Genomic DNA, 23,780 nt, shown 5'->3' with positions numbered 1-23,780 from the left:
TTCCCATTCTAAGTGGGGCAACTCTTCCCAACCCTATGGTCCCCTCCAGCTAACATAAAATTCCTCTTCTCCCCTGTTATTGGCTGAATTGTATTTTCCTAAAATTTACATGTAAAATTCCTAACCTCCAGTACCTCAGAATGTGACTCTGGAGATAAGGTCCTTAAAGAGGTGATTAAATTACAAAGAGGTCATTCCCATGGGCCCTAATCCACTATGACTGATGTCCTTATAAGAATTAGAAGTGAGGGCCGGGCGCGGTGGCTCAAGCCTGTAATCCCAGCACTTTGGGAGGCCGAGACGGGTGGATCACGAGGTCAGGAGATCGAGACCATCCTGACTAACACCCCCGTCTCTACTAAAAAATACAAAAATCTAGCCGGGCGAGGTGGCGGCGCCTGTAGTCCCAGGTACTCGGGAGGCTGAGGCAGGAGAATGGCGTAAACCCGGGAGGCGGAGCTTGCAGTGAGCTGAGATCCGGCCACTGCACTCCAGCCTGGGCGACAGAGCGAGACTCCGTCTCAAAAAAAAAAAAAAAAAAAAAAAAAAAGAATTAGAAGTGAGAACACAGACACACACACACAGGACAGACTCAGGGAAAGGGCGGCGGTCTGCAAGCCAAAGAGAGCGACCTGAGGGGGAACCAGCCCCTTGCTGTCGAACTTCCAGCCTCCAAAACTGTGAGAAAATTAATTTCTCCTGTTTAAGCAACCTGCTCCATGGGTACTTTATTATGGCAACCCTAGCAAATTAACACATTCCCTTCAAACCCCCATTCTCCAAAGGGCAGCATGCCTTTGCCCTCGCATTTCTTCTGCTCTCCATTGTCTCCACTCCCTGCAACCCGGCTGTCTCCACCCTCTTCACCTTCTGGACTCTGCCTTTGGCACAAAGGAAACTCGGATCCCTTGGGTCTCCCAACAACGGTCTCTGGCTCACTGCCCTTCCCTGATGCTGCCTTCCCTGTGCTTGCTAGAATTTCTCTCACTCCACCTCGTAAATGTTGAACACAAAATGTAATCCCGAGCTCACTTCTCCACTCACTCCCTTCATTCCGCTTTCTCGAATTTGTGACTCCACTGGGTACTGACCCCAGACGCTTTCGAGGAGCATGTGTAACCACCAGCTCAACACCTCCTGTCTCCCCAAATCTGTGTTCCCCTCAGGATTCCCTTGTTGATTACAATTAGGGGTACAAGGCTTGATCAATCTATCCATAGCGTAAATGTTCTCCATCCCTTGACAATCTTGGAGATTTGGTTTCATTAAGGGAACTACAGGGTTTTCTTATCTCATGTAACTCTCATGCTGACTTTTCTTTGGTTCTCCTGCTCCATATGATAAGCCCGAAGCCCCCTTCAGCAGGGCAGGTGCAGGCCAGGCTGTCCAGTTTCTCTCTGCTGACTCCTTCCGTGCTCCAAGCGCCCACGGCTTCCCAGATCGCCAAGGTCTATTCTCTCCTAAGTGTCTTCTTCACACCAACCACTAAGCTGAGACTGTCTCCTCCCCCTGATGCCCTAGGCAAGCCCCTCTCCCTGTATCTAGCAGTCCTCATCCTTCAGATTCAGCTTGGGTGTACCTTGCCAGAAAGCCTTACCTCCTTTCACCTCTCCCTCCTCACTGCTTCTAAAATTCTCCTGCATAGCTGTCTCTGCCTTTTGCTCATGCTTTTCAACATGTTCCGTTAATATGTCTGATTTCCAACCAGAACGTGAGCTCTTTGATGGCCTAGACTGTGCCCATGTAACTAACTCCTGTTATCTCCACTGAAGGAATACGTTTTGAAATTAACTGAGTTATTTACAGATTCTCTATCAACCAGAAAAGATAACTACCTGTGATATTCTGATCCCTGAGCATTCTAATTCTTTAAGGTTTTCTCATGTCTAGCACCACTTTTTAAATTATAGTGTTGACTAATTAGCTGATACAGTCTTAGCTGGGGTATTATTCCTCTTGCATTGCTGTTTGTCATGCTATTTGTAGTGACTAGCCTGGAAGTCACACTATCTAGGATAAGCTGAGCTGTGTTTGTGGATGATGAATTATATTTCCTTATATTCAAATTTTGCCTTCTTTTTACCCACTTGCCTTTTTCTTTCTTTCTTTTTTTTTTTTTAAACAGAGTTTCACTCTTGCTGCCCAGACTGGAGTGCAATGGCGCGATCTCGGCTCACTGCAACTTCCGCCTCCTGGATTCAAGTGATTCTCCTGTCTCAGCCTCCGGAGTAGCTGGGATTACAGGCGCCCACCACGCCCGGCTGATTTTTGTATTTTTAGTAGAGACGGGCCAGGCTGGTTTCAAAGTCCTGACCTCAAGTGATCCACCCACCTTGGCCTCTCAAAGTGCTGGGATTACAGGTGTGAGCGCTGCACTTGGCCTCCCACCTGGCTTTTTTTCCCCCAATGTTGTAGACTTTAGGGGTGAAGACAGAGAAAGGAAATTTAAAAAGTGGGTCCATCCACTTACTTTAAAGACATGTGCAGTCAACTAATTTTTCCTTTTTTTTTTTTAAGACCTCACTCTGTTGCCCAGACTGGAGTGGAGTGGCATGATCTCGGCTCACTGCAACCTCTACCTTCCGGGTTCAAGCAATTCTCCCACCTCAGCTTCCCAAGTAGCTGGGACTACAGGGGCCCGCCACCACTCCTGGCTATTTTTTGTATGTTTAGTAGAGACGGGGTTTCACCATGTTGGCCAGGTTGGTCTCAAACCCCTGACCTCAGATGATCTGCCCACCTCGGCCTTCCAAAGAGCTGGGATTTCAGGCGTGAGCCACTGAGCCCGGCCACAGTCAACTAATTTTTGACAAGGGCACCAAGAGGATACAATGGGAAAAGGATAGCCTAAGTGTAGGACCAGAAACCACACAACTCCCAAAGGAAAAAGAAGGGAAAGGGCCGTGAACATTAGCCTTGGCAATAATGTTTTGGATATCACAACAAAAGCTCAGGTTACAAAAGCAAAAATAAGTAAATGAGACTGTACAAAATGAAAAAGCTTCTGTTAGCAGAGGAAACAATCGACAAAATAAAAAGGCCAGGCACAGTGGGTCACGCCTGCAGTCCCAACACTTTGGGAGGCTGAGGTAGGTGAATCACCTGAGGTCAGCAGTTCAAGACCAGCCTGGCCAACATGGTGAAACTCCGTCTCTACTAAAAAATACAGAAAAAATTAGCTGGGCATTGTGGTGCATGCCTGTAATCGCAGCTACTCAGGAGGCTAAGGAGGCAGAATCACTTGAACCTAGGAGACGGAGCTTGCAGTGAGCCAAGATCGTGCCACTGCACTCCAGCCTGGGCGACAGAATGAGACTCCATCTCAATAAGTAAATAAATAAATACAATTTTAAAAATAAAAATAAAAAGGCATCCTACAACCAGGGAAAAAATATTTGCAAACCACATAACCAATGAGGTTTGCAGACTATAAATCCAAAATTAATGAAGAACTCTTACAACTCCATAGCAGGAAAGCAAATAACCCCAAAAACCTCAATTTAAAAATGGGCATAGGTCCGGCCAGGCGCGGTGGCTCACACCTGTAATCCCAGCACTTTGGGAGGTCGAGGCGGGTGGATCACGAGGTCAAGAGATCGAGACCATCCTCGCTAACACGCTGAAACCCCGTCTCTATCAAATATACAAAAAATTAGCCGGGCGTGGTGGCAGGTGCCTGTAGTCCCAGCTACATTGGGAGGCTGAATGAGGAGAATGGTGTGAACTCAGGAGGCGGAGACTGCAGTGAGCTGAGATCGCACCACTGCACTCCAGCCTGGGCGACAGAACAAGCCTCTGTCTTAAAAAACAAACAAACAAACAAACAAAAACAAATGGGCAAAGGTCCTTGACACAGGTTTTGAACAAGACAAAACAAGAAAAACAAACAAAACCAGAAGAAACAAAAATAGGCAAAAGATCTGAACAGACATTTCTCTAAAGGAGACATAACAAGAGGCCAGGTGCAGTTGCTCTTCTCTGTAATCCCAGCATTTTGGGAGGCCAAGGCAGGAAGAATGTTTGAGCCCAGGTGTTCAAGACCAGCCCAGGCAACATCGTGGGATCTTGTATCCACAAATAATATTTTTTTAAAAATTAGTTGGGTCTGATGGCATGCATCTGTGGTCCCAGCTACTGAGGAGACTGAGGTGGGAGAATTGATTGAGCCTGGGCAGTTGAGACTGCAGTAAGCTGTCATCACACCACTGTACTCCAGCCTCAGTGACAAAGTGAGACCTTGTCTCAATTAAAAAAAAAAAAAAGAAAGAAACTGTGGTATACATACACCACATACATATAGTGAATATTATTCAGCCCTAAAAAAGAAGGAGCTCCTGTCATTTGCCACAACATAGATGGACTGGAGGACATTATGCTAAGTAAAATAAGCCACACACAGAAAGAATAATACTGCATTATATCATTTATATTAGAATTAAAAAAATAAGGCCGGGCGCGGTGGCTCAAGCCTGTAATCCCAGCACTTTGGGAGGCCGAGACGGGCGGATCACGAGGTCAGGAGATCGAGACCATCCTGGCTAACATGGTGAAACCCCGTCTCTACTAAAAAATACAAAAAACTAGCCGGGCGAGGTGGCGGGTGCCTGTAGTCCCAGCTACTCGGGAGGCTGAGGCAGGAGAATGGCGTAAACCCAGGGGGCGGAGCTTGCAGTGAGCTGAGATCCGGCACTGCACTCCAGCCCGAGCGACAGAGCGAGACTCCGTCTCAAAAAAAAAAAAAAAAAGAATTAAAAAAATAAGATCAAATATACAGAGATAGAGAATGATACAGTGGTTACAGGGGGAGGAAACGGGGAGATGCAGGTCAAAGGCTACAAAGTAGGAGATGCATGGGAGGGACAAGTCTAGAGATCTAATGCCAGCATGAGGACGATAGCTAATTAAATTATCTTGTATTAGGGCATCTTGTGGAATAAGTAGACTTTAGCTGCTCTTTCACAAAAAAAGTAACTATGTGAGATGACAGATATGTTAATTTGCTTCATCATAATAACCAACTTACTATATATCTGCATCCTATACCATATAATCCTCAAATATACACAAAATTTATTTCAAAAAAATTAAGTCAGGTAGGCACAGTGGCTCTTGCCTATAATCCCAGCACTTTGAGCGGCCGAGGCAGGCAGATCACTTGAACCTAGGAGTTCGAGACCAGCCTGGGTAACATTGTGAGACCCTGTCTCAATAAATAAATAAATGAAAGTCATGTGAATTTGTCAGTCTGAGTCTGTGTGATTTCACGGCATTGGGATTATCCATGTGGAGACATTCTCATTTATGAGTGTGTCCTTGTGGCAGACATTTCCCCAACCTACTGCCCAGCAGCTGCTTTTCAGACACACTTGTGATCTGGAGCTGCTGTCAACAGAACGTCTCCATAGAAAATGTGGATCTGTTTCATTCCTGACTGGCAGTTGCTGTTCTGCATTGCACAACAGTGCTTTTTTTGTTTTGTTTTGTTTTGTTTTTAGCTGAAACTTGGTGGCTAATGAATAAAGAATGGATTCTTAGTAGAAGTTTTCCCATAGACCAACACCAGAGTTTCCATAGTGTTCTGGGGGGGAAAAACAGAAAAAAACATTATTTTGTTTTGAAAGAGCAAATTTTTCAACAACTCAGCTAATTTTAATTTTTTTTTTCCCAGTCCCATCCCCTCCAGGAAGATGGCCACTCGTGGAAGATGGTCACTCTTTGGATCCATATCTTGACTTATATCAGCCACAAAACAGTAACATCGTATACATCATATAGATAAAGACAGTTTTGAGCCTTTGAAAGTTGGATGAAATGGAATTAGTTTATGCTTCCCTAGGTAATCTAAATGAAAAAAAAACCTGAATATTTTATTTGAAGTCCATTGCGTTTATTTATTTATTTATTTTCGACACAGAGTCTTGCTCTGTCACCCAGGCTGGAGTGCAGTGGCGTGATCTCAGCTCATTGCAACCTCCGCCTTCTGGGTTCAAGCAATTATCCTGCCTCAGCCTCCCGAGTAGCTGGGATTACATGCATGCGCCACCAAGCCCGGCTAATTTTTGTATTTTTAGTAGAGATGGAGTTTCAACCATGTTGGCCAGGCTGGTCTCGAACTCTGACCTCATGATCTGCCTGCCTCAGCCTCCCAAAGTGCTGGGATTATAGGCATGAGCCACTGCGCCACACCAGTCCATTGCATTTACATTTCACAGAAATAGTTATTGGAGAAAATGATAGGGGGTCTTGCTCCATGAACCAGTCCCTCTCTCTGCCTTCTCTGGAATGACAGAAACACCACTGGCCTAGGAACAGATCTGTTTCCAGGCCCAGTTCTGCCCCCAATTAACCACATCACTTCACCTCTTCATGCTTTCGTGCCCTCCTGAGCTGGGAGACACCACCCTCAAGAGGCACATCCACAAAAGGATGGTGTCTAATGGCCTTCTGGCACCAGCTCTGTGCAAAGCGGCATGAATGGAGCATTCTCGAGGTAAAACATATGGCACATTATAGCCGATTTCCTTTTCATTACTGCCACTTCCTCTGTGGTCACTAATTTCAGGTTGTCTGGAGCTTACAAAAAGAGACATGCAAGTGCGTGTGTCTGTGTGTGTGGTGGAGTGGGAGGGACGTTTGAGGGTTCACTGCAAGAGTAAGATGAGAATAAAACAGAAGGGAGCTAGGCTAGAATGCAGCCACTGCTCCCCACTTAGAAACACACACGGGCTGGGGGCAGATGAATTGCAGAACTCACAGATGCAGCTTTGTCTGCCATCCACTGTTTCACAGGCTGCAGAGACACAGCAGAGGCAATCCCAGGCAGATAAACCCTGGTGATGGCACCGATAGACCGTCACAATGACTGTGCACAGCTTCTGTAACCAAACCTGAAACCAGGCAAACCCCATTTCAGGTGTCATTACCAGCCCCGCATTCGCTGCCAAGGGTCCCAAGCCTTCTGGGGGCCTGCAGGCCAAGTTTCACTAGCTTGGATGCTATTACCAGGCAAAATTAAAGTAGAAGAATTAATCTGCCTCCGGCACATGCTCTAGGTTTATCAGTTGGTTTCAGATAAAGCCTGAAACTTCCACGTATTCGTTGTCTACAATTCAGAAGGCAAAGACAGATTTCGAAGTACAATCACCAGTATTTCATCTTAGGGCCATTGAAACCTGAGCCTGTATTCTTTCTCCACCGTGGTAGACTGCATTCCTAGTTGGAGGCATTCAGCTCCATCTGGTCGTTTCATCCCCGGTTAGATAATACCAGACGTATCTATGTAACATACAAGCCACTGTCAAATAGCACTGAGCCATCTCCCTGAGACAGCTGTTTCACACAAGGGCTTCATTGTCTAAGAAGAGCTCGTATCATTTTACTTCAAGTGCTGCGGGAACAAGCATTCTGTCAGCTGTCTTGGCTTGGAGGAAACCCCACTCACTGCAGTTTCTTTATTTTATGATCAAGCCAAAAAAAAAAAAAAAGTACTATCGACGGTTGGGGTTGAAGGTTTAAAACAAGAACTAAAGTCTTTGCTCTGCTTTGCTTTCATCAGGGAAAACAGTAATTCCACACACCCAAAGAATGTAGAGTTACACTGTTCAAAAGACAGCTTGAGGCTCCTGGGCCACTCTAAATGTTTGTTTTCGGTCTGCCTTTTGTTACCCATATTTGATCAGTTTCAGGTGCACTAGGAAAGTGTTTTCCAGCCCTGGGAGGCCAAAAGCAGCTGTCACAATTAGCATAATGACATCACAAAATAATTCATAACTAAATAACTATTTAAAATTAGATGAACTCTTTCTTCTTCAACTCTCCAATAGAGAAAGATGATTACAACTACCCCACATGCAATATCTGAACCTCAGATTTCCAGTGAGTAAACAGGTTATTTTCCAAACTTTTTTTTTTTTTTTGCGCCATGGATGCGTTATATTTTGAATTCAGGGAGTCATTTAACAAAACACATTCTTACATGAATATGAACATGAACATGGTTGTTCTGCTTATCTTTAGCTGCTACTGCCTATTTCTGAGTTTTTGTTTTTTTATTTTTTTATTTTTTGTTTTGTTTTGTTTTTGTTGTTTGTTTGTTTGTTTGAGACAGAGCCTCCCTCTGTCTCCCAGGCTGGAGTGCAGTGGCACGATCACGGCTCACTGTAGCCTCGACCTCCTGGGCTCAAGCAATGCTCTCACCTCAGCTTCCTGAGTAGCTGGGACCATAGGTGCATGCCACCAAGCCTGCCTAATTAAAAATACATAAATTTTTGTAGAGATAGGGTCTCTGTTGCCCAGCCCAATCTTGAACTCCTGGGCTCAAGCAATCCTCATGGCGTGGCCTCCCAAAGTTCTGGGATTACAGGCAGGAGCCACCACGTGCGGTGGGGGTATTTTAAAATTGTGATAAAATAGACATAAGATTTGCCATTTTAACCATATTTAAGTGTACTATTCAGAGGCATTATGTACATTCACCAAACATTTAAAAATATTTAAAAGTTGGGATAATTCTGGTACCTCACAAAATAAATTGTGTCATTAGAATCTTCCATTTTTTTCCTCTATCCTATTTATCTTTCCATGATGACTTCAAGACCAGATCTCCTGGGCAGATATTGTTATGGGACCATGTTTGTCAGGCACCCTGAAGAGAGGCCCTTCTTCTGCAGGCCCAAAACATCCCTTGGCTTGGCCAAGGAATAGAGGTATCTGTGCTGGACCCATTTATCAAAGCTATTTTTCTGGTGTGCACAGAATTAAAACAAACAAAAGCTGGTTGCTTAGAATTTGGCTATGCCTGCCAAGTGGGATTGGCCTCTCTTCCTTACCGCCCCTCTTACAAAAAAAGAAAGGTTAAGTCAGAGAATTAGTGAAACAAAGGCCCTCTGCAACTCTAGGCCCAGTTATCAGAACAGAGTGGTGGTTGCCAAGGAGTCAGGGACAGATCTGTATGGCGGGCTTTAAGGAGGACAGTGCCAGGCAACACAAAGTATCATTATCTTGTCAAATGTTATTCATGTGTATCTGTTCTATCAGACACTTCTGATTTCTGTGACCTTGGACAAGATACTGCCAGAGAGCTGTTGTGAGGGCAAATAAAACAGCACCTGTCAAAGTCTCTAGGCCATCGTCAGGGGTATTGTGAGGACAAGATGAATATTCTTTCATGCGCTGATATTCTCCCTTCTTCCTGGGGAGGGTTGCTACTGCCTTACGGTCCGATTCTCCCTGATCTGTATTGGCAACATTTGAAACTGGTGACTCTGTCCTGGGCGCAGGGTTTGCCACTGCACTCACTAGAATTTTGGAATCCTAGTAGTTTGAAGCTTCTATTTCGTGTCTCTTAAAGCATGAAAAAATAGAGAAAGGCTTCAAGTGTTTGTGGAATGGAGTTGTGTCTTAAGAATGAGACAGGACATATGAGGTTCATCTGGACTAGCCACCTGTCCCACACGGAAGTGCTTTCCATCACTTCTGTGGCAGGTGCCTATCTCTCTCTTCCATATCCTTGTCCTGATCAGAAGAGCTCATCATCTGTCACGGGAACACCTTTCCAGCTTCTGGCAACAAGAACTGTTAGTTACTTGCTATGGTCTGAATGTCTGTGCTCGTCTGAAATTCATACGTTGAAACCTAATCGCCAATGTATAATAGTAAGAGAGGGGGCCTGTAGGAGGTAAGTAGGTCTCAGGGACAGAGTCCTCATGAATAGGGTTACTACGCTTATCAAGGAGGTCCAGGAAGCTTGTCCGCTCCCTCCATCATGAGGCTGCAGGAAGAAGGCGCCATCTTCAAAACAGAGAGCACCCCTCGCCAGACACCACACCTGCCAGTGTCTTGATCTTGGACTTCCCAGCCTCCAGAACTGTAAGCAATAAATTTCTACTGTTTATAAATTACCCAGTCTGAGGTATTTTGTTATAGCAGCCTGAAATGACTAAGATATTACTTATTAAGTAATTTTTTTAGCTAATTAGGAAGAAAGGTTTTGCTAAGTAAAATACTTTTATAAAACAGAATTTCCAGAATATTTCAAGGACTCAAATACACATTTACTAATACCCTGTTATGCGTCAGAGGGTCTGGTGATATAAAGATGAGTAAGACGGAGGCCGAGACAGGCGGATCACGAGGTCAGGAGATCGAGACCATCCTGGCTAATACGGTGAAACCCTGTCTCTACTTAAAAATACAAAAAACTAGCCGGGCGACGAGGCGGGCGCCTGTAGTCCCAGCTACTCGGGAGGCTGAGGCAGGAGAATGGCGTAAACCCGGGAGGCGGAGCTTGCAGTGAGCTGAGATCCAGCCACTGCACTCCAGCCTGGGTGGCAGAGCAAGACTCCGTCTCAAAAAAAAAAAAAAAAAAAAAGATGAGTAAGACAAGAATAATTTCTGTTTTCAGAAAGCTTACTTTTTAGTAGAGGAGAAAGATACATCGATTATTATAAAATAATGTGGGAATTATCTGAAGGGCAAATACACAGGGCATGACAGGAACACCAGGGCGATACCCAGTTCAGCTTGAACAACAAATTAGGCCTGGAACAACAGATGGTTGGGCAGTTCCCTCATGTTCATTATCTTGGGACTTTGCCAGCAGTGTACATTTCAAAATACAAATACGTTTCTCTTTCATCCTGAAAACAGGCTGAGAAGCTGGTTTTCTGACAAGATTTTCAACCTTTCAAATATATGTTATTGTATTAGAATACAATCGACTTGTTTTCCTACCTCCTTTAGTTTTTCCTAAATCTTTATACAATGAGTATCCTCACACATCATTATAGAATTGGGTTGAGAGAGGTAGATCAAGTCTCAGATTGAAAGGCCAAGCAAAAGAAAACATCAGATAAGTAGTTTCCAAGAGTCCTGTTGAAAGCCAGCCAGGAGCTGGGCGGGTGGCTCATGCCTGTAATTTTGGCATTTTGGGAGGTGAAAGTAGGGGTATTGCTTGAGGCCAGGAGTTTGAGATCAGCCTGGGCAACACAGCGAGAATCTGTCTCTACAAAATTTTTAAAAATTAGCCAGGCATGGTGGTGTACATCTGTAGTCACAGCTACTCAGGAGGCTGAGGGGAGAGGATCACTTGAGCCCAGGATGTCCAGGCTACAGTGAGCTATGAGCCCATCACTGCACTCCAGCCTGGGTCACAGGGCAAGACTCTGCCAAAAGAAAGAAAAGAAAACAAAAGAAAGAAAGGAAGAAAAAGCAAGAAAAAGAGAGAGAACACCAATCAGGAAGCTAGAAGGAGAACCAAATTTGAGAATTGAAATCTGAAAGACAGCTTGTGCTGCTGAGCAGTGGCACGGGATGTCACTGTTCCTTAGTTGCTGGCATTTTTCCTAGGAAAATCTGATAAATCGTGAGGAGGTCCACAAGGAGAAAAGTGAATAAGATGATCCAACTAAGACTTTCTTACTGAAACCTACCCCTGCTCCCTCCGCTGCTGAGAGGTACCTTGTTTACCTGTCACCAGGGCAAAGACCTAATTGTGCTTGGGGGTCAACACTCAGGTGAGTCTGCAGTGGCACTAACAAGGGCAAATGTCAAGGAGATTTACTTTTCCACTGCCAAGTTGTTTGCACTCATAATATGAAAAAGCAAAGAAAACCCATGTATGGGTTTTACAGAAACCCGTTAATGAATTTCCCAACTTGCTCATAAAGGCAAGCGATAAGCTAGTCAGTCATTTGACAGGGGTCAGGCAGGAGGAGCAGACTGGAGCTGTGAGTGAGGGAGTGGACACAGTGAGGACATCCCCAATCTGATGACAACTGTTATTTTCCAGACTCCATTTCATAAAAAAATGATTCCCCTAGGGAAAAATTCACTATTCTTTGACACCACTATTTTGGTGCATTTAGTAAATTTACTTAACATGATTTACAGTAGATGTTAAATCTTATTAAGAAATCATTGGCCGGGCGCTGTGGCTCACCCCTGTAACCCCAGCACTTCAGGAGGCTGAGACGGGTGGATCACCTGAGGTCAGGAGTTGAAGACCAGACTGGCCAGCATGGTGAAACCCTGTCTCTACTAAAAACACAAAAATTAGCTGGGCATGGTGGCGGGTGCCTGTAATCCCAGCTACTCAGGAGGCTGAGGCAGAAGAATTGCTTGAACCCGGGAGGAAGAGGTTGTAGTGAGCTGAAATCATGCCATTGCACTCCAGCCTGGGTGACAAGAGCAAGACTCTGTCTTTAAAAAAAAAAAAAGAATTGGCCGGGCGCGGTGGCTCAAGCCTGTAATCCCAGCACTTTGGGAGGCTGAGACGGGCGGATCACGAGGTCGGGAGATCGAGACCATCCTGGCTAACACAGTGAAACCCCGTCTCTACTAAAAAAATACAAAAACTAGCTGGGCGAGGTGGCGGGCGCCTGTAGTCCCAGCTACTCGGGAGGCTGAGGCGGGAGAATGGCGCAAACCCGGGAGGCGGAGCTTGCAGTGAGCTGAGATCCGGCCACTGCACTCCAGTCCGGGCGACAGAGCGAGACTCCGCCTCAAAAAAGAAAAAAAAAAAAGAATTATTGTTTTTTTTTTTAGGTATGATAATGCATGATAATATTTTACCTTTTTTGAGTCGGAGTCTCGCTCTGTCACCCAGGCTGGAGTGTAGTAGCTATGATGTCGGTTCACTGCAACCTACACCTCATGGGTTCATGCGATTCTCTGCCTCAGCCTCCTGAGTAGCTGGGATTACAGGGGCCCGCCTCCATACCTGGCTAATTTTTGTATTTTTACTAGAGATGGGGTTTCACCATGTTGGCCAGGCTGGTCTAGAACTCCTGACCTCAAGTGATCTGCCTGCCTCAGCCTCCCAAAGTGCTAGGATTATAGGCGTGAGCCACCGCACACGGCCTATGATTATATTTTAAAAAATGTTTTCTGTAAGTGTGAGCTACATAAGGAAGTGACAGGATGCCCTTGGATTTTCTTTCTTTCTTTGTTTTTTTTGGAGACGGAGTCTCACTCTGGTGCCCAGGCTAGAGTGCAGTGGCACAATCTCAGTTTGCCACAACTTCTTCCTCTGAATTTAAGCAATTCTCATGCCTCAGCCTTCCAAGTTGCTGGGATTACAGGCGTGTGCCATTGCACCTGGCTAATTTTTGTATTTTTAGTAGAAATGGTATTTCACCACGTTGGCTATACTGGTCTTGAACTCCTGATCTCAAGCGATCCTCCTGCCTTGGCCTCCAAAAGTGCTGGGATTACAGGTATGAGCCACCACACCTGGCCCTGGATTTTCTTAAAAATACTCTGACAACAATAACTGCTAATGGGGGAGATAAGACTGACCAGTTGTTGAAGCAGGTGATGAATACATGGGTACTCATCATGTTGAACTCTCTACTTTTGTGCATGTTTAAAAATGTTCATAATAGGCCGGGCATGGTAGCTTATGCCTGTAATCCCAGCACTTTGGGAGGCCGAGGCTGGTGGATCACCTGAGGTCAGGAGTTCAAGACCAGCTAGACCAACAAACCCCGTCTCTACTAAAAATACAAAAGTAGCTGCATGTTGTGGCACATGCCTGTAATCCCAGCTACTTGGGAGGCTGAGGCAGGAGAATAGCTTGAACCCAGGAGGCGAACGTTGCGGTGAGCCAAGATCGTACCATTGCACTCCAGACTGGGCAACAAAAGCGAAACTCCGTCTCACAAAAAAAAAAAAGAAAAAGTTCATAATAAAAATTGAAAAAGTAAATTTAAAAAGTCTAAAAAGTTACTTCATAGTAATACTCTTTTAGATCCTTCCCACACAGACATGAAGTAGGCATTAATGCCTACCACCAAATTTCTTTGTTTCAAAAATATCATCAGTTGGAGGATCCAGCATTAATTTAATAATAATGTTTCAGAGAAAAATAAACATACAACATTAAAATACATACTGATGGCCGGGCGTGGTGGCTCATACCTGTAATCCCAGCACTTTGGGGGGCCCAGGCAGGCAGATCACGAGGTCAGGAGATCAAGACCATCCTGGCTAACACAGTGAAACCCCATCTCTCCTAAAAATACAAAAAAAGTAGCCGGGCATGGTGGCGGGTGCCTGTAGTTCCAGCTATTCGGGAGGCTGAGGCAGGAGAATGGCCTGAACCCGGGAGGCAGAGCTCGCAGTGAGCTGAGATCGCCCCACTGGACTCCAGCCTGGGCAACAGAGCGAGACTCCATCTCAAAAAAATAAATAAAATAAAATAAAATAAAATAAAATAAAATAAAATAAAATACATACTGATTATAAATAAGCTACATTCTAATTTCAGAATTGTTGAAAACATGTAAAACATGCCTCAGAATTGAGATAATTTGACAATTTTTCCTTTTCAACTGTTAATATCATTTGATAATTTTTCTTTTTCAATTGTTAATTTTTCTTTTTCAAATGTTAAAAGGTCAAGTTTGAAAATAATAGTGTGCAGGCTGGGCACAGTGTCTCACGCCTGTAATCCCAGCACTTTGGGCGGCCGAGGTGGGCGGATTGCTTGAGTTCAGTAGTTCAAGACCAGCCTGGGCAACATGGCAAAACGCCGCCTCTACCAAAAATACAAAAATCAGCATGGGGTGCATGCCTATAGTCCCAAGTACTTGGAAGGTCGAGGCTGGGGTGAGCCATGATTGCGCCACTGCACTCCAACTTGGGTGAGGAGTGAGGCCCTGTCTGAAAAAAGAAAGAAAAGAATAGTGGGCAAAAAATAGTGTCCATTATTTATTTTATGTATGCATCATGTATTTCACTTTAGCCCATTCAATTGTAATAAGATTATAAAATGTATTATTTTAGCAGCTAAAGGGTTTGCCTCTGTAAATCCTAAGAGAAAGCACCCGTCAAACAGACAAGACTGTAAATAGGTGGGGGTTTCTACTGGCCTATACATTATAAGCCTTGTTTTAATGCTGTATGTTGATGAGAATAACAAAATCATAAAGAATATAAATTCCCAATGTACCTGTATCTATGGACCTTGAAAAAGTTAGCATTATTTATATATTTATTTTTACAGATGGGGTCTTGCTCTGTCACCCAGGCTGGAGTGCAGTGCTGTGATCACAGCTCACTGCAGCCTCTAACCCCTGGACTCGAGCGATCCTTCTACCTCAGTCTCTTGAATCAGCTGTGACTACAGGTGGGCACCACTGCACTGGGCTAGTCAGAATTATTTTCTTTTTTTATTTAAAAAGAATTTTGTGGGTATATAGTAGATGTATATATTTATGGGATACACGAGACGTTTTGTTTAGAATTCTTTTCTTTTTTTTTTTTTTTTGAGATGGAGTCTCGCTCTGTCACCCAGGCTGGAGTGCAGTGGCCGGATCTCAGCTCACTGCAAGCTCCGCCTCCCGGGTTCACGCCATTCTCCTGCCTCAGCCTCCCGGGTAGCTGGGACTACAGGCGCCGCCACCTCGCCCGGCTAGATTTTTGTAGTTTTTAGTAGAGACGGGGTTTCACCGTGTTAGCCAGGATGGTCTTGATCTCCCGACCTCGCGATCCGCCCGTCTCGGCCTCCCAAAGTGCTGGGATTACAGGCTTGAGCCACCGCGCCCGGCCTAGAATTATTTTCAATCCTCTGAGAATCAGCGACATTCCAGGATCATCCTGGAGAAGAGGGACCAAGTTAGAGACGGGAAAGCACCTCCACACAGAGCTTGGTATTTTCAGAGAGAAAAAGAACGTCATGGGCCTGGAGCTAAGGACAGTGTTACATCTGTCTCCCCAGGAGTTTTCTTGGTTTTGGGCTGCACAGGGACTTCTGGACTCAGCTGGAATCGCCTAGCTCTCCTGCGTGTTCTGGTTTGGGGTGTGGAACGTCAAGGTTATACAAGTGAAGCTGGCAGAGAAGAAAACAACAAGGTCTGCGCAGGCAAAGCAACCCCAGCCCCAGGGGACGGGTGTGGCGCGGTGGGTGGCATGACTTACTGTCTTCGGGCAGGTTGTTTTCCCGTTCTTCCTGCTCCATCTGTTGGCACCACCCCTCCATGCGGTCTCGCTCTGCCTGGAGGAGCTTCAGGAACCAGTGGCCGTCCCGGTGGCACACTGACCTTTGCACGGCCTCCAGTGGGTCTTCAGTGATAGAGTCAATCCAGGGGTCCGGAGGAGGCAGAATAGAGGGGTCAAAATCCGTGTCAAAGTCATCATCGGCGGCACAGGCGTGGTAATGGTTTCCTGAGCCCTGAATGCTGACTGTAGAGGTGCTGGCATCACGGGAGAACTGTCTGGCCATTGGGCCAGGACACGAATTGTCCTCTATAGATTCCAGAGAATTTTCCAGATTATCATGGAAGTCCAGGTCCGCCTGTACTGCTGTCGTCACACTGTTGGATCGAGTGAACCTGCGGAAGCTTGGGAGAATAGAAAAAAGAAATTTAGTTAGAGGATATTTCTTTCTTTCTTTTCTTTTTCTTTCTCTTTTTTTGTTTGTTTGTTTGCTTGTTTTTTGGAGACAGAGTGTCACTCTTTCTCCCAGGCTGGAGTGCAGTGGCGCAATCTTGGCTCACAGCAACCTCCACCTCCCGGGTTCAAGCGATTCTCCCACCTCAGCCTCCTGAGTAGCTGAGATTACAGGTATATGCCACCACATCCGGCTAATTTTTGTATTTTTAGTAGAGAAGAAGTTTCACCATGTTGGCCAGGCTGGTTTCAAACTCCTGACCTCAAGTGATCTGCCTGCCTCGGCCTCCCAAAGTGCTGGGATTACAGGTGTGAGCCACTGCACCTGGCAAGGATATTTCTTGCAGCAAAACTACTTTCTACTTTACTCACCGGATGAGACCATTAGAAGTCTCATCTTCTCAATCTTCTGTGTGTGTGTGTGTGTGTGTGTGTGTGTGTGTGTGTGTGTGTGTGTGTGTGTGTGTTGGGGGTGGTGGTGGCAGGGGTAGACCCTTGAGGCAAGCATATTGATTGTCATAGCTTCAATATGAAGAGCACGAATCTCATGTTTGCTCAGTATGGAATATTAAAGCGTATCAAGAGAAATTTTATAGGTGGGACAAAGCGCTGAACTATTAAAGCCAGTAGAATGTCTAGCTCTATCATTCCTTACCTGAAGTGTCCCACTTCCTCCCCAAATATGGGGTGACTTAAGTCCTGAAATTCAGGTTGGTGATGAGTAAGGAAACAATTCACTAGTATCTTAGTCTGGGTAATTTGCTTAGAAATAGGGAGAAAGGGCCCAGTGCGGTGGCTCAAGCCTGTAATCCCAGCACTTTGGGAGGCCGAGACGGGTGGATCACGAGGTCAGGAGATCGAGACCATCCTGGCTAACACGGTGAAATCCCGTCTCTACTTAAAAATACCAAACATTAGCCGGGTGTGGTGGCGGGCGCCTGTAGTCCCAGCTACCGGGGAGGCTGAGGCAGGAGAATGGCATGAACCCGGGAGGCGGAGGTTGCAGTGAGCTGAGATCGCGCCACCGCACTCTAGCCTGGGTGACAGAGCGAGATTCTGTCTCAAAAAAAAAAAAAAAAGAAAAAGAAAAAGAAAGAGAAAAAGAAAAAGAAAAGAAAAAAAAAAGAAATGGGAAGAAAGGCCAGGCGCGGTGGCTCACGCCTGTAATTCCAGCACCTTGGGAGGCCGAGGCGGGCAGATCACCTGAGGTCGGGAGTTTGAGACCAGCCTGACCAACATGGAAAAATCCCGTCTCTACTAAAAATACAAAAAAAAAAAAATTAGCTGGGCATGGTGGCACATGCCTGTAATCCCACCTACTTGGGAGGCTGAGGCAAGAGAATAGCTTGAACCCAGGAAATGGAGGCTGTGGTGAACTGAGATTGTGCCACTGCACTCCAGCCTGGGCAACTCCGTCTCATAAAAAAAAAAAAAAGAAATAAAAGAAAAAAAAATGGGGAAAAACATAACCTAACCTGAACCAAAACTACCATGAATCCTGCGAAGCCACATTTTTCCAGGGGCAACTCTTACCAAGTTAAGACCTCCTGAAAGCAAACTGAAGTAAGTGTCTTCCTTCCTTCCTTCCTTCCTTCCTTCCTTCCTTCCTTCCTCCCTCCCTCCCTTCCTCCCTCCCTCCCTCCCTCCCTCCCTCCCTCCCTCTCTCTCTCTCTCTTTCTTTCTTTCTTGAGACAGAGTCTGCTCTGTTGCCCAGGCTGGCGTGCAGTGGCACAATCTCAGCTCACTGCAACCTCAGACTCCCTGGTTCAAGCGATTCTCCTGCCTCAGTCTCCCGAATAGCTGGGATTACAGGCATGTACCACTATGCCCACCTAAGTTTTGTATTTTTAGTAGAGATGGGGTTTTGCCAAGTTGGCCAGGCTGGTCTCGACCTCCTGACCTCAGGCGATCTGCCTGCCTCTGCCTCCCAAAGTGCTGGGATTACAAGGTGTGAGCCACCACACCCAGCCCAAACTGAGATTTCAATAGTTTCCTCTTAAAATTAAAACTCATGGCCGGGCACGGTGGCTCAAGCCTGTAATCCCAGCACTTTGGGAGGCCGAGACGGGCGGATCACGAGGTCAGGAGATCGAGACCATCCTGGCTAACATGGTGAAACCCCGTCTCTACTAAAAAATACAAAAAAACTAGCCAGGCGAGGTGGCGGGCGCCTGTAGTCCCAGCTACTCGGGAGGCTGAGGCAGGAGAATGGCGTAAACCTGGGAGGCGGAGCTTGCAGTGAGCTGAGATCCGGCCACTGCACTCCAGCCCGGGCGACAGAGCGAGACTCCGTCTCAAAAAAAAAAAAAAAGTGGCCGGGCGCGGTGGCTCAAGCCTGTAATCCCAGCACTTTGGGAGGCCGAGACGGGCGGATCACGAGGTCAGGAGATCAAGACCATCCTGGCTAACATGGTGAAACCCTGTCTCTACTAAAAATACAAAAAACTAGCCGGGCGACCTGGCGGGCACCTGTAGTCCCAGCTACCCGGGAGGCTGAGGCAGGAGAATGGTGTGAACCCGGGAGGCGGAGCTTGCAGTGAGCTGAGATCCGGCAACTGCACTCCAGCCTGGGTGGCAGAGCAAGACTCCGTCTCAAAAAAAAAAAAAAAAAAGAAAAAAATTAAAACTCATTTGCCTGGTAAAGGTTTACCTTTCTCTTAGACATGTAGGTACAAAGCCTTGGGAGCAAACATCAGCTTATAGTTCTCTATCAGGGCTCTGTATTTCTGCCCTCACCTGTGCCTTTAATTTTCTTTTCACAGTTCTAGCAAGGTGATGAAAGACACCTTGTTCACAGATTAAGTCTGAGCATTTTACATGGATGTCCATGAGATTAGTGTTTCTCAACCAAAGCGCCCTGTATATCTCTGGCTGAACCCTGCAATGAAGGGGAGAACATGTGGAAGGCGGGAGGGGAGGGAGAAGAGGAGAGAAATGAGGAACTCTTTCTCAGACAATGGGCAAGGAAGGTGTGGGCCTGAAGTCATTGAAGACATACAAGAAGAGCTTTGCTGGCCTCTGGAGAAGGCAGGAAACGATGACAGAATATAAGTCCACTGAAGACAGCACCATGTGTCTGTTACCCTGCCCTGTATATCTTTTTTTTTTAAAGTCACTTCCTGGCCTAATAGTTTACTTATTTTTTATTATGATAAAATATATATAACATAAAATGTACCAGCTGAACCATTATTAAACATACAGTTCAATGGCATTAAACACTTAATACATTCACATTGTATGTGCAACCATCGCCACCATCCATGTCAACTTTCTTATCTTTTCCATCTGAAACTGTGTACCCATGAAACACTAACGCTCCATTTCCTCCTCCCCCCAGCCCTAGGCAACCATCATTCCACTTTATGTGTCTGTGAGTGTGACTACTCTAGGTACCTCTTATCGGTGGAATCATGTAGTATTTGTGTTTTTGTGACTGGCTTTTTAAATTTAACATAACATCTTCAAAGTTTCATCCATGTTGTAACATGTGTCTGAATTTCCTTCCTTTTTAAGGCTGAATAGTATTCCCATTGTATGTATTTACCCATATTTATCTTACCCATTCATGGCCACTTGAGTTGCTTTCACCTTTCGGCTATTGTGAGTAATGCTGCTATGAACATGGATACACGGGTATCTATTGAGTCCCTGATTTCAATTATTTTGAATATATATCTAGAAGTAGAACTACTGAATCACATGCTAATTCTGTTTTTAATTTTTTGAGGAACAATCTTAATATTTTCCTTAGTGGCTGTACCATTTTGCATTCCCACAACAGTGCACCAGGATTCCCATTTCTCCACGTTCTTATCAACATGTGTTACTTTCTGCTTTTCGGAAAGAATGTGTGTTCTGTGATTTCTGTATTTTGAATGTGTGAGGTGGTACATTTCTTTGAGTAGCTCACGATTGTGCCATTTTAAGATAGTTTGTTGGCCAGTTGATTTTCAACTGTTTCATATTCAGTAGTGCCAGCCTTAAACGATAGTGCACTGAACAATATCTATACAACACTAAATACACCAGATTATGTGGGTTTTTAAAAAACTATCCTGGACCACACTCTTGAAGCCAATAACAACCAATATTCTAGTCCATCAAAAATAAAGAATGACCTCAATAATACAGACAAGTAGTTATTCGCAAGACTGTAGAAAGACTAAGAGTCACAAAAGGAAGAGGCATCTCAATAAATCAATTTTTTTCTCTAGAGAATAAGTGTCAAGAAAAAAAGTGGCTGAGGTATTGATCTGTGTCAGTTATTAAGATGGCCAAAATGACCAAATATGTTGTAATTCTGGCCATCCGTTTTATGAAGATAAACTAGCCAAAGTTGGCCCATTTGCTGTTTTGAAGAAATCAATTCTGCTGAAGTTATCCAACCTAGTCACTTTTGTAAACTCTTAACTCTCAAATGGGCCAAAAAGAAAAAGAAAAAAAAAACAAACAAACCACATAGTGTGAAAGTCTGAATGCAATGTTACAAGTCTCATGTGCTAGCAATGAAAGAAAGAACAATTTTGCTAAAGTGGTTCTTCCAACAACCACTCATTTCTTGGCTGCAGTAGGCTATTTCTGCATTCTTCCCGTTCATCCCCAAAATGTTAACTGCCATCTCCTGAAGCTAAGCTTTCTCTCCAGCTGCATATGTGTGAATTGGATGACTCTCCTTGCAAACAGTTGACATTTTGGCTGTTCTACTAACATGAAATCCCAACTATGAAAACATTAGCCTCCACGCTCCAAGATCCTGCATTGCCAGAGGCATTACATTTCCAAACTTAAAGAAGTACTAGTCCCTTATTGTTTTCTTTTTTTTTTTTTTTTTTTTTTTTTTTTTTTTTGAGGCGAAGTCTCGCTCTGTCGCCCGGACTGGAGTGCAGTGGCCGGATCTCAGCTCACTGCAAGCTCCGCCTCCCGGGTTTGCGCCATTCTCCCGCCTCAGCCTCCCGAGTAGCTGGGACTACAGGCGCCCGCCACCTCGCCCGGCTAGTTTTTTTTTTTTTTTGTATTTTTAGTAGAGACGGGGTTTCACTGTGTTAGTCAGGATGGTCTCGATCTCCTGACCTCGTGATCCGCCCGTCTCGGCCTCCCAAAGTGCTGGGATTACAGGCTTGAGCCACCGCGCCCGGCCTCCTTATTGTTTTCAATCAGAGCAAACTGCCAGAGCCAGAATCTGTTCCACATATAAAACAGAATGACCTACTTTCCTGTGCCTCTGTTTTTATCTACACAAAACTGTACTACCCTGGGCCGGGCGCGGTGGCTCAAGCCTGTAATCCCAGCACTTTGGGAGGCCGAGACGGGCGGATCACGAGGTCAGGAGATCGAGACCATCCTGGCTAACACAGTGAAACCCCGTCTCTACTAAAAAAATACAAAAAGCTAGCCGGGCGAGGTGGCGGGCGCCTGTAGTCCTAGCTACTCGGGAGGCTGAGGCAGGAGAATGGCGTAAACCCAGGAGGCGGAGCTTGCAGTGAGCTGAGATCCGGCCACTGCACTCCAGCCTGGGCGACAGAGCGAGACTCCGTCTCAAAAAAAAAAAAAAACAAAAAAAAAAAACTGTACTATCCGCATTCCTGACAGCCATCTCCTGGCGATGGATCTTGCAAAGTATCCACCTTCTTAAGAAAAATTACTTGGCAGTAGATTAATAGAAGTCTGCAGTTTGCAGTGTAGTCACTCAGAAAGAAATAAAAGTTAAGTAAAATTAAAATAGTTAGGGATTAAAAGCGGTGCCTTTGAACTCAGGCAGCCCTGTCCAAACTGCTAGTTTCTATCAATTAAGTTCCTTAAGCAAGTGCTTTCTTCTACTCAGAGCTTTCAAAGAACGTTCTGCTCTACAAAATGATTTATGTCTTTCATGAGCAAAGTTCCTTCTGGGTGAAGGGTGCAGTCCAGTTGTTATTGTTTTTCTGCAATTTTGATAGGAACACAAAATGAGGTCCCTAGATTAATTTCTTTATTTTTTGAAAGAATTGATCAGTTGCTGGTTGATGATATAAACCCAAAAGCTGAACCCAGTGGCTTGCTGTTTCCCAACCCACAGTTTTCAATCTTGAAGCTTCTTTGGCTCTTCATGCCCCTGCAGGCACAGTGTGTAATAATTACAACTTCTGAAAAATGCCGGCCAATATTCTGGCCCAAGGAGCAGAAAACCATGAAAGCAAAGACTGGATCAACCAGTATGGAACACAATACTCTGTCTGTTCTGAATAGCCAGAAGAAAGTCACTTGTTAGCATTTACTTCTGCTGTTGCTTTATGTTCCTTCTATGAAACAAGTTTATATTTCTAACTAGGGGCGTTTCTACCCTCCCCCACTTCCTACAACTTTTCTGTACAGCAAGTTACAAATCAAAATATACGTGGGTAAACTGCAGAGGTTCCATTCTTGTCCCCCTGTCTGATAGAGTTGCAGTTAAACAAAAGATATTGTGCACAAAAACTAAGCAAACTAAGCATAGTCATTATCTTTATGACATCCGTGCTTTGGACCTACAAGACACTCAACTGATGAGACTCAAGTCATGAACGTATTAGGAGACTAACTTAGTCTTTCCGTCATAGAATCCCCTGGCCTCTACTTAGCGTCTTTATCCCTCTCATTCACATAATGGCTGCTTTTCAAGGCTAAGTCCAGTTCCAAAGGGGGCAATGCTAGCACTCTGCTATTCTTTCTTTCTTTGTACATGCCTTTAGACATTTTAAACTAAGCCTTCTGTCAAGGCTGAATATATGTGGGATCTGAAATGCTACTCCTGGAAAGTGCAACCATCTTGGTATTTTATGAAATGGCACCCTTTCACTGATGTCAAAACCGAGATGTCTCATTACGTAAAATAAAAGACAGATCAAAATAAGGCACGGGCGTGAGGAGACTGAGATCAAGAATTCAAGCTTGGCTGGGTGCGGTGGCTTACACCTGTAGTCCCAGCATCTCGGGAGGCCGAGGCAGGCAGATCACTTGAGACCAGCCTGGGCAACATGGCAAAATCCTGTCTCTACTAAAAATACAAAACTTAGCCTGACATAGTGGTGCGTGGCTGTCGTCCCAGCTACTCAGGAGGCTAAGGCACGAGAATGGCTTGAAGAACCCAGGAGGCTGCGGTGAGCTGAGATGGCACCACTGCACTCCAGCTTGGGCAACAGTGAGACCCTGTATCAAAAAAAAAAAAAAAAAAAAAAAAAAAAAAAAAAAAAAAAAATTCAAGCTCCCTAAAAAGAGTAAACTTAGGTTTACTAATTTGGATCAGCTTCCCAATTAGAATCATGCATGGGAGAGCACAGGCATAATGCATCCCTTGTTCAAAAAATTCAGCTGGGAGGAACCCTCCTACCCTCCGCTTATATACAGTTAACACCGTCCTATCACCAGATTTTAAA

General features: G+C 45.0%; 1 protein-coding gene across 8 annotated transcripts in view; it reads right to left on the bottom strand.

The window, feature by feature from the left end:
• Nucleotides 1-23,780, bottom strand: part of DLGAP1 (DLG associated protein 1) — a 971,529-nt gene that overhangs the window by 27,836 nt on the left and 919,913 nt on the right. For all 8 annotated transcript variants that reach the window (XM_010353208.2, XM_010353207.2, XM_010353209.2 and 5 more), the window contains one exon: nucleotides 15,919-16,340. In XM_010353208.2, the coding sequence (XP_010351510.2) occupies nucleotides 15,919-16,340 (422 nt within the window). The remainder of the gene's footprint in view (nucleotides 1-15,918; nucleotides 16,341-23,780) is intronic.

Source organism: Rhinopithecus roxellana, chromosome 21 (genome assembly GCF_007565055.1).
Source record: "Rhinopithecus roxellana isolate Shanxi Qingling chromosome 21, ASM756505v1, whole genome shotgun sequence".
NCBI lineage: Eukaryota > Metazoa > Chordata > Mammalia > Primates > Cercopithecidae > Rhinopithecus > Rhinopithecus roxellana.
The sequence above is the reverse complement of the archived record's forward strand: the minus strand, read 5'-3'. Positions and strand labels throughout refer to the sequence as shown.